Below are 11,683 nucleotides of genomic sequence, written 5' to 3' on the forward strand. Positions count from 1 at the left end.
GTCAATAATTAAAAATGTTTTGGCACATATTTATCAATATATTATAAGCACAACTAATGAATGGATTTTGGCGTTTAATCAATATTTAGAAAATAATTTAGATATACCTATAACTGAAAGTACAACAGATTTAAATGCCATTAATTCTACAACATCGCATTTGTTAACAGCTAATCCTGATACAGAATTAGTAACTATTACAGACAAATTGCATGATTCAACTTATCAATGTTATAATTCAATAATGAATGCATTAAAAGTATTTCAATCGCAAATGCTGAATCGAAATTCAATAATCAATGATTGTATGAAAATAATGTACAAAAATGAAGCACACGAATACTTTTTAGCATATCCAGAGAAATATCACATAAATATGAAAAACATAGAGTTCCTATCGGGACTTTTAAACGACATAAAGGATTACAAAGAGAATAATATTATACTTTATAAATTAATATGCATAGCTGTGGCTATATGTGATAATCTAATATATTTCAATTTTGAAGATATTTTAAACTTCGTATGGATTTCGGTGATAATGCAATTCGTTCAACTGAATTCTCAGTCAAAAATCGAGGAAAATATGATTGAAATCGAAATTATGAAAATAATTATAGCAATATATCATGATCAACGTGAAAAACCATCTAAGTGGATAAATAGCTATAATATATATTATGAAATTAAAATCTTGTATTTTGTTAATCATTGAAAAATTCCTATTGAATAGACTGAACTACATTAAAATAATCACCTCATGACTAATTACCAAGCAATTTTAGATTAACTTTTTATAAAACAATATAAATATGATAAAAATGAATTTAAAAGTATTTATATATATAATGTTTAACGTTGAAATAATTATATATAAATTTTTTGATTACGAAGAAATAATTAATATAAAATTTTTTGCCCAAAAATATTTTTAATAAATATTTCTTAAATTTTATACAAAATATTAAATAATTCATTGTTCAATGATTAAATTTTATAAATTTTGCACAAAAATATAAAATAATTTATAGTTCAATTATTAAATTTTATGAATTCATCATAATTACATATTTATAGTATATTATAAGCTTAAATGAAAATCAGTATGAAAAATTTACAATAATTCACATTTATTATATTTGTACTAATAATTTAATATTAACTAATCATATTGACTACTTCATCGTTTATGAACTTCTGTTTTTTGTTTGTGGATTTATGTTATGCTCCTTAGTAAGAAGAGATTCAACTTCTATAGGTGTAATAATAGTTTGCATGGGTATTTCTTTTTTGGGCTTCTCCTTAACAAATTTGAAATTTATAATACTTTCGGAATCTATTAAAATTACAAATATTTTAATTACACATTAATAGGAATATATTTTTTATTTACATTTTTATTAATTTTATCCATACGCTTACCATGTTCACACAGGATTGCTATAACTTCACTTTCGTCTTTCAATATCTTCAAATTATTTAAGTCACCTAATTTTTGTATAGTATTTGTTACCTTGGAATTAAGATTAACAAACCATAAACATTGATTTCGTTCATTAATATCTTTGGAAAGTCTTTCTAAACCCTGTAATAAAAAAAATTATTAGTAATATTTCAAAACTACAGAATATACAATGTAATTAATAAAGTAAACGATAAGTAGCATTTGCAAATATAATGTCTTTTAAAAGATTTATTTAGAAATAATTAAAAAATGTATTATTAAAATATTGCATATTATAAACAAAACTTATTATTTCTAACAGAAAATGTTTTAGTATTTGCTATCATAAGAATGTTGAATTGTATAAATATGATAAATTTATAATTCTATAAATTTAAAATATGTCTTATGGATTTGCTTATATTGACAATAAATTTTTTCATTTTATTACGTAATTTGAAATTAAAATGCATTAAATATCCAATTGTTAAATTTGAAACAAAACTTGCAATAGACGAGTATTTTCAGCAAGTGAAGCGTTTTCTTGCACCATTTATTTATACACATTCAATATTTACTAATTAAGTTCATTAAACATATTAAATATTAATAATCTATTGTCACTTACATTATTGAAAGATTTTTATATGCGTTTCATGTACCGTATCCATACGAAACAAACATCAATTTAGAAATAAAGAGATATAAAAATAAATCTAGTATTTTATTAAAGATTAATTATTTATTTAATAACAAATTGAACATAAATAGAATAAATAATTCAATCACTTATTACAATCACAAAATCTATTAGTTACACGATCGATTAAATCACAAGCACTTAAATGGATTAAGTGAGCCTCCTTCAAAGAATTTTAAAACCTATTACTATCTTTGCTTCATAAAAATGAGCAATCTTAATAAAATAATGTTTTATTTATTATGAAATACATAAATATTAGAAAAGTTTAAATTTATTTATGAAATATTTTTTATTAATAAAATTATTGCAAAAAATATCTAAGTATTCGTCATATTTATAAATGTATTTGCAATTCGTTTGAAAATGTTAATAATGAAAGAAACATTGATTAAGGTACACAGTATAATACAAAATTCTTACGTGTTTTCGCACAGGTTTATTTTACCCAAATAACATTGTAATACTTAATTATAACACAATTAGAAAATTACCTTAATTGCGGTATAATCCACGCCACGGAACCTCTGGCAGTCTACAACTATAGGAATATTGTCAGACGCTCGCTCATCTGCAATTTCCGAAATTTTATTAACTATAAAATCGACAGCTGGAAAGAATAAGCCGACGTCCGGTTGAACTGATAAATATTTGAGTTCTAAAGTAACCTGAAGTAAAAAAAAATTCTTTTGGGATTTCAAATAATGTGTCATGGAACATCTAATACCAATTAATTGCTTCTGCACATACGTATTTTTAAGCTTATTTTTATCTCCTGTTTACACGATATAAAAAATATGAAGAAATAAAACTTTTTAACATACCATTCGCTCGGTTACTTGAATCGCTGGTCTAGCTGACAAATATAATAGATACAGGATATTAAAAACAATTCCAACCAAAAGTCCAGCTTCCACATTCAAGATAATGCAGACGAAAAACGTTCCAATGGACGCTATAGCATCCCTTTCTAAGACAAAACAAATTAATTAAAGTCCATATTCGAATGAAAAGTATAATAGAAAGTATAAAATAGAAATATTAAATGGGTTTTTGGAATTTTTCATTTTCTCTAGATAATGGTAAATAAATTTAATCCTTATGAAACTAATGCAAACAAAACTATATTGATTGCATAACCGTCATGTATACTTACTGCTTCCTCGCCAAAGTTGTTGAACTATTTTCCAATCAATTAAGAAAATTACAGCACTTATAAGGACGGCTGATAAAACTGTTTTTGGAATATAATAAAAGTAGGGTGTTAGAAAGCTCAATGCCAACATCGTCAGAATTCCTATAAAATAAAATAAGTAAAAAAAATACAAAAAATAGATATTATATTATAATTTTATAAGTTAATCTACAATCTACAACGAATGACTACGAATTAAGCATTTCTGTTGAAAATATTAGTTCAATTATTTTAATGTATTGCATTGAATTTTCATTTACGATAAATAAAATATTTACGATCGATTAACTGGGTATGACGAAGAAATAAGCAAGTACAATATCCATGCACAATGTTTTAAAATTAAATTTTTTTGATGAAGCTAAGAGATATTCAAATAATTAAATCGTGTATTATTACATAAATTATAAATATGATACAATGCAAATTATATGATATAAATAAAAAAGTAATTGCTCTAATAAAATATATTAAAATCGGCAATAAATATTCCTTAGACACTATGCTACTTTCTAAAACTAACCAATAATACTATATGATGTACATTATTTTCTTAAATTTATCATATTTATTTTATATTTATAGGACGTTGTAGTACTGAAATTTAAGAATTTTTACGTATATTTTGTATGGAGTTAATTAATTAAGTTTTGATTTGACTCTTGATTTGAAAAAATAAGATAATCTAGATATATAAGAAACGCAAGGATAACAATATTTTAGTACTTTTTTTACTTTCAAAGGAAAGAAAGCAACAATGATTACTCGTTATAATCTTATTATATAGCATTGTAATACCAGAAATATAAGATACTTTCATTATATTTTAATAATGGATCTGAATGAAATACCTTTTCTCTTTTATTTCTTAAGATATTGGTTTAAAGCAACAGTTATTAGCAATGTTGAAAATTATCCGATCGATAAAAACATGTCAAACGCGTAGCTGCAACAAAAATACATTTATAATATGTATGTTCTATTATAATATGTGTATTTATTATAAAAATATTATTGAAAAAATATTTTTAATTTCTTTTTAATAAACATTCTTCGATTTGATTCCTTTCATCAATATTATACGCTAAAATTATAAATCATCTATATATTACATAATGTTTAAATTGTAAGGCTCGTTTGATAATGCATGTTATGTCGATTTAACGCAAAGTATAATTTTATAAAAACCTCTTGTTTCTATTAAATTCGCGATCACAAGTACATTGAGAAAGCCTCGCATGAAAAAAAATTATATCAAGCTAATGTCATTCATAGGTCTTAATTATGTAGCACTATATTAGTGAAGACATAATTTAAATAATTAAAAATAGATAATTCAGTCAGGAGCACATTGACGATATTCCCATAAATATGATGAAAAGTAAGTATTATACATTTACGCGCAAATATTGTAATAAAATATTCATACCGGAGTAAATGCCAGCCATAGGCGTTTGAATACCACTTGCATGGCTGACTGCACTACGCGTAAAAGCTCCACAAATCGGCATGGAGCTTACGAAGCTTCCCAACAAGTTGCACAGTCCCAATGTGCGCATTTCCTGGGAGGCATTAAACCCTGAGCCGCTAGCTAAAATTAAAATTACTCATTTAGTCTTGTAGATCTCTTTGACATTGAAATTCTATTTAGTAGAAAAATCGTTTAATAAAAGTTTATTTTAATAAAGGCTACTTATAATTATCCAATAATTTTTAATTTTTAATTCAAATAGGTCAAATTTCTATTTTATACTTTGCTTTATTTCCAGATCCATGTAAATGCATCTTAATTACAATGTAATTGAATAAATTAATTATTATTCCTAATTATATTAATATCTAACATTCGACTGTCATAATTGACTAATTAGCTATAACATTGATACGTATTAAATTATAAAATATAACAGTACTGTTATTTATTACAAATTTGGACATTAAATCCAAACACAGATGTTAGGAATCACAGATTTATAAAAACAATAACTATTTAAAGTATAAAATTTGAAGTTCAAAATACTTACAAAAAACCTTAGCAATCGCGACATTAGCGAGAACAGAGACGAGTGGTATTACAATTATACCTGATCCTAAATGAGAACATATATCCATAAAGCTATACGTTTGATTTTGTACGACAGTAGTGAAATTTGGAAGCTTAATACTTGGAAGTCCCGATTGCACGGTACCTATAAATTATATATTTATTACTTTGAGAAGAAAATAGAACTGGAACAAGGAAAAGCAACAAATACTGACTTAATAATTAATTGTCTCTTAAACAAATAACTATGTAAATAATACGTCTTTGATAATCGTGCCAACAACTCTTATCAATATGATAGACACCATTACTTTTAACTAATTTTAATTTTCAAGAATTAATCTATAATTATTTTGTTTATTTTTAATATTCTACATGAGCGTATTTGTCCTTTAAAAATTATCTGCATACTTTTATTGATGATTTAAAATTATAATTCTAAAAGTACGGCATCACATAAACTTTGTTTATAATATTATTATTACAACTCAATACAGAATTTAATGTTCTGATAGTTTCATTAAATTGTTTAATATACTGAATGAAATGTATTCCTCGTATTTTTCTTTATGCAAAATTTGCATGTTACATGCAAGTTTGCGTATGCATGAATATATATATATATATATATATATATATAATATTTAAAAGGAATAGTTACTTCCTTGATATCAGACCTGAAAGTACGAATGGCGTTTGTCCGGCTTGATGAAGATAAAAAGTAATTACGGAGCTTATCAAAACAATGAGAGCATTACGGCCAACGGAAAAGAACCAAAGTGCCTTTATCACGATGACGTGGCGAAGTCCATCATTTGTGAATTTCACATTACTTAAATTCTGTAGACATTAAATAAGGACAATAAATAATGACTTAAGAAATTGATGAATATTAGTTTAATTTTGATATTATTAATATTAATTGCTAATTTACCATTATAAAATGTACATATTGTAATGAAAAATTGTTTGTAAAAAATTATAATATGAAAATTATAATACTGCAATACTGCAACATTGTAATGTTAGAATATATACTACTATTCTATACGACAATTATACTGTAAAACGTTAAATGATTTAGCATTAAAATTATATTTATTAATGAATTGAATAAAGTAAAAGAAAACGCTTGATTACTTGTAAGATTACAATAGCATTTATGAATTGTGTATACTTATATTCATGCAACTTTCCAGTATATAATTAAAATATTTGGGTTTTTCTTATATATAATCTATTTATTATAAATATATAAATTATTTGGAAAGAAATTATATTTAATAGATAAGTAATTTTCGATTTAATTAAACGTTTGTAATTATATTTGTGTTTATAATTTGTAATTGTTGCATTTTACTATTAAATATTGTTTATAATATTCAAAAACTTTTAAATAATTTTCTCAATGAAATTTATAATAAAAAAAATCTTATTTGTATTATTTTATTAAATCTAATTTAAAATATAAGAACAACAAGTACAAATACATGCATGGAACGTCAATATATATTCGCGACATATTATTTACTCATACGAATAGATTATAAATTTAAAGATATTTAACAAACAATACTTTTTATAACTATGTTGTTATACAAATTTCTGTGTAATTGTAAGATGTAACTGTGCGTTTGAAATTATAAAAACATATAGCTCAATATTTCAAATTAAACAGTATTTTTTGTTTTTCTTAATTTATAAGTAATCATACATACTTTAAGACAGAGTAATATTAGAATAGTTGAAACTCCTAAGAGTGTATCTCCAAGTTTCACATTCATTAGATTTTGACAAATTTTAACCATCTGGTCAATCAAATTAGCAGATTGAAACTTCAGACCTAAGAGACCTTTTATTTGTGATACAATAATAATGACGGATGTAGCAGAAGTAAAGCCAGCTGTAACTGGTAGTGATATAAAATCCACGAGAAATCCTAATTTTAAGGAGAAAAAATTTAATTATATTGTATGTATTAAGTATATATATATATATATATATATATATATATATATATATATATATATATATAATATAAATATAATATACATATTTCATAATATTTTTAAGAGTAAAATTAGATTAATAATAATAGTATATAACATTTTTAATGTGCTCACTGTATGATGCATTAAACACTTAATAATTACTTATAACTAACATTTTATGATATCAATTATATTTATAAAGTAACTACATAAATAGTAAATTAGTGTATGACTATATGATAGTATTTTTAACTTAATTTTTCTATTATTTATATAAATTTATACTTAATTTTTAAATAAAATTTTAAATAAATATGCCTTGACGATTAAAGTTTCACTTTGGCTAAAAATAGCATTTTAAGATATTTTATTTTTAATTTAATTTTCGATTAAATTACATGTGTAAATAGATGAGCAATATTTTTTTAAAATATAAGATAAGCACTTAAAAAATACATTGAAAGCGAATATTTTCAATTTCGTTAAGTAAAAATTTTTAAAAACTGTCCCTACTGTTATTTCTTCTGTTGGGTTAATTATTATTCATTGTTATATTATATTGTCTTTTCAAACTCATTCAAAATCATATCAAACTATACTTAGCCTAGAGTAATTATTACAAATTAACATAATGTGAAAATTATATGAATTTTATATTTTACAAAATGAAAAATTATATTAAATGAATAATTATAAAAATATTCAAACTTTACCTAAATCCAACAAACCCATTAGAAATTCAACACAGCCGGCCAGAAAAGCGAGAAGAATGGCAAAGTCCGGATTCGTGCCTTTCGTGAATTCCATTGTTAAAATAGCCATGAGCGAAGTCGGGCCTATCGAAATCTCTTTAACCGATCCGAAAATTGCATAAAGAAATCCACCAAGGAATGATGAGTAGAGGCCGTACTATACACGTTAATAAATTAATCTAATTCAATTATATTTTATGTTAAAAATATCAGTCTTTTCAGTTTTGTACTTATTTTTTTAAAAAATTTTGAAAATTGCAATTGAATATTAATAATTAAATGTATGTTCGTTAATGGCTCAAAGTCTCTATAATGTGCTCGATTAAATTCTGCACATATGATTATTTGAAATTATTTTAATATAGATTTAATACAGATTATAATAATGATATAAATTGTTATATGCAATATTATATTATAAATTAATAAATAAATACCTATATAAGTTAATATTATTGATGTTGTTGAATATTTTAATTTAGTCATTTTCATTAAAATCTTCTTTGTTTTTTTTTATTAATAAACATAAAAATTTTAAAGAATTCTACAAACTTCTTATAATTATAACAAGAAATTATATTTTCTAAATTATTATTTAAAATTTATATACGATCAACATCTTCCAACATTCAATTGAGAGGGTTGGTAACATTACTTTACAATCCTTAAGAGATATTATTCTCTTTAGGTACAATTCAAACTACAATAAATCAAATTATATACGAATGATCACGTTAGTTTTTACTATATTAATTATGAATAACATACTTGTGCCGATAGTCCAGCTAAAGTAGCATAGGCGATACTCTGAGGAATCATCGTGAGTCCCAGTGTGATACCAGCAATAGCATCCGAAATCGCTTGGTACTTACTGTACTTTGGTAACCACTTACAAATCGGTGCATATTTACTAATTTTTATTTTTCCCCTCTTTTTAATATTGCCTTGCTTCTGCGACTTGGCTTCCCTTGTCATTACTAAACAAATCATTTTATTTCTTAAAACAACAATAATCTATATATAATGTGTGCGTGTTTATACGCATAACTATGAATATGTATATATATATATATATATATATATATATGCATTCAATTTAAATATCATTCCTAGTTAATGTACGTTCATAGTTCGTTAAGATGTATGTATATATGTATGGAATGAAGGTTTCTCATAGAACTATGCTGTACCTAACATTGACTGTCTTAAAAGTCATAAAGTTTAACATTATGGTTCAAACAATTTTGTTGCCTCTGTATTTTTACATAAATTCTGTCTTTAGTTTTATTTGTATTTAAATATTATATTTTTAAAATATTTTAATATATATATATATATATATATAAATTAAATGTCAATATGGACAATAAAAAAATTAATGAAACTCATGAAAGCAAAACGATCACGTCAAAATAATCAAAAGTAACATTTTAAGAATTAAACAAAAAAAAATGTAATGAACGCATACATACGCATAAAATAAACACAACCTTTACAGGTAGTACGTTTTTATTAACTTATGTATTGAGAAAATAAATTAAATGAATTATTATAACATATTATTTCTCGACGGTAAAATACTATTCTAATTATGAAAACATTCCTTTTCTAAATATTTCCTAAATATTCGAAAGCGATATACAAACTCATACTAACATAAAAACGTTTATATCTATTGGAATTTATTCACGGTAAGAAGATAAAATATTACCTTTTTAATTTATCTTTACATTGATATTATACTTTAATTATTTTTCATTGAAAATGCAGATTTAAAAAAAATTATTTAATCAATGATTAACTTATCACGGTTCTTCAAACATCTTTCATATTTTTTTTCAAATTTCTAGATCTACAAAGATCGTTTAAACAGATCAAACTTTAAATTTATTACATTAGTTAAAGTTAAATGCCTAGCAATCAACAGAAATCCTAATTTATATTTTCTATATTTAAAGTACTACACATACATACACACACACACACACACACACACACACACACATATATATATATATATATATATATATACATATATATTAGGCACTTTTAAGGAAAATTTATTATAGCGTCATAATCAAGTATGTAAAACTTTTCCATAATACTTTCTCAAACATACAATAAAATAACATAAATCAATAATAATTTAATTAGTCTATAACAAATATACTAAATACATATTCAATGAGAATAAAATACAATAAGAGAAGTTCTATTGGCAAAATATTCTGTAAAGAAATTTTAAATAATATATTACGTTAGTAAACAAATTTTTATCAGTTTTTAAGCACAATAAAAATTTTTTTTCTAAAGTCATAAATTGCAATCAATTTTTTTACAAAATAATATTTAAAAAAAAAAGTTTTTATTTCAAAAAAATAAAATTTAAAAATATTTCTAATAGAATGAAATCTTATGCGAAGACTTGAAAATATCAATTACACTAATATTAAATTATAATTGTTATACAATGTTTTATACACTAATAAAATGTAATTTAAATCTAATTAAAAACTATTCTATTCTTAAATTTTCACTTAAATCAAATCAATATTGATTCCTTCGAAAATAATTTAGATGCTTCAAAAAATAACATCCGAGATTAAAATTTCCTAGACTAAAATAATTGTTGCTCTAATCTTTCACATAAAGCAATCGCTTTCATTTAATTACTATTTAAAAAATCATTTATGACAGATACATTAGAAATGAAATTCTTAAGGTGTGTGATGAAATATCACTGTAAGAAAACATATCAAGTTTAAACTCTGAATTATTCACGCATATTAGAAAAAAATCTTTGTTAATCAAGATCCGTGCTGCAACATATAAATAACAATAAATTTGTTAACTATTTAGAAAGGAAGTTGATTAAATTTAAATTTCACGAGTAAGAAACAAAATTAATTAATAACGCAATTACCGATTCATAGATCCTTCTTAAAAGGACCTTACATTTAGTGCTTCGCATAGAAAGCTAACAAATTGATAAAAAATAATGTCGCACTGAAAACTTACTCTATAGTATTCGTTTACTTTGTTGTCGCACTCATCGTGCCGGTTCCTCGTTACTCAAAAGACTCCACCGCGACCTTAGCCTCCTGGTGATACAAACCTAGTATCTTTTTTCTACCCACTCCATTACAATTATCTCTCTCTCTCTTTCTCTCTCCCTCCCTCGCTCCCTCTCTTATCTATCTATCTCAATATCTCTCCAGCTTACTCTATTTCACTTCATGTTCGCCCCTCCCCCCCTTATCAATCGTCAGCTTAAATATTCTCGAGACATAATTGTATGTCGTAATAATACATTACGCTTGACGTGCTTCTTCCGAATAACGAGTACATATTGACATACTCGCGAGCTTATGCAGATAAGACAGAGAGCTTCGCACGCGTTGCAATAATTCGGTTGCCGAGAGCCTGTTTCAACGAGGCCGACATTCGGTTACACGAGTTTTTATGTAGGTGGAATGAAATAAACGTTCTTGCATTAAGCTTCATTCCGAATGATTACTGACTGCTTAGAAGTAATATTACCGAATATGTAGGTATGA

General features: G+C 24.2%; 1 protein-coding gene across 1 annotated transcript; it reads right to left on the minus strand.

Annotated features, from left to right (window-relative positions):
• Positions 1 to 1,110: 1,110 nt before the first annotated feature.
• LOC105362077 (sodium-independent sulfate anion transporter) lies at positions 1,111 to 11,260 on the minus strand. The gene is made up of 12 exons (XM_011499407.1): positions 11,145 to 11,260; positions 8,895 to 9,103; positions 8,088 to 8,283; positions 7,102 to 7,322; positions 6,061 to 6,223; positions 5,364 to 5,528; positions 4,769 to 4,930; positions 3,301 to 3,441; positions 2,969 to 3,114; positions 2,639 to 2,812; positions 1,423 to 1,585; positions 1,111 to 1,336 (listed from the first exon to the last, which is right to left on the minus strand). Exons 2-12 carry the CDS (start codon positions 9,099 to 9,101, stop codon positions 1,188 to 1,190), a joined length of 1,887 nt encoding a protein of 628 aa, XP_011497709.1. The 5' UTR covers positions 9,102 to 9,103; positions 11,145 to 11,260; the 3' UTR covers positions 1,111 to 1,187.
• Between the last annotated feature and the right edge of the window lie 423 nt (positions 11,261 to 11,683).

Source organism: Ceratosolen solmsi, unplaced genomic scaffold (genome assembly GCF_000503995.2).
Source record: "Ceratosolen solmsi marchali unplaced genomic scaffold, CerSol_1.0 scaffold35, whole genome shotgun sequence".
Taxonomy (NCBI): Eukaryota; Metazoa; Arthropoda; class Insecta; order Hymenoptera; family Agaonidae; genus Ceratosolen; species Ceratosolen solmsi.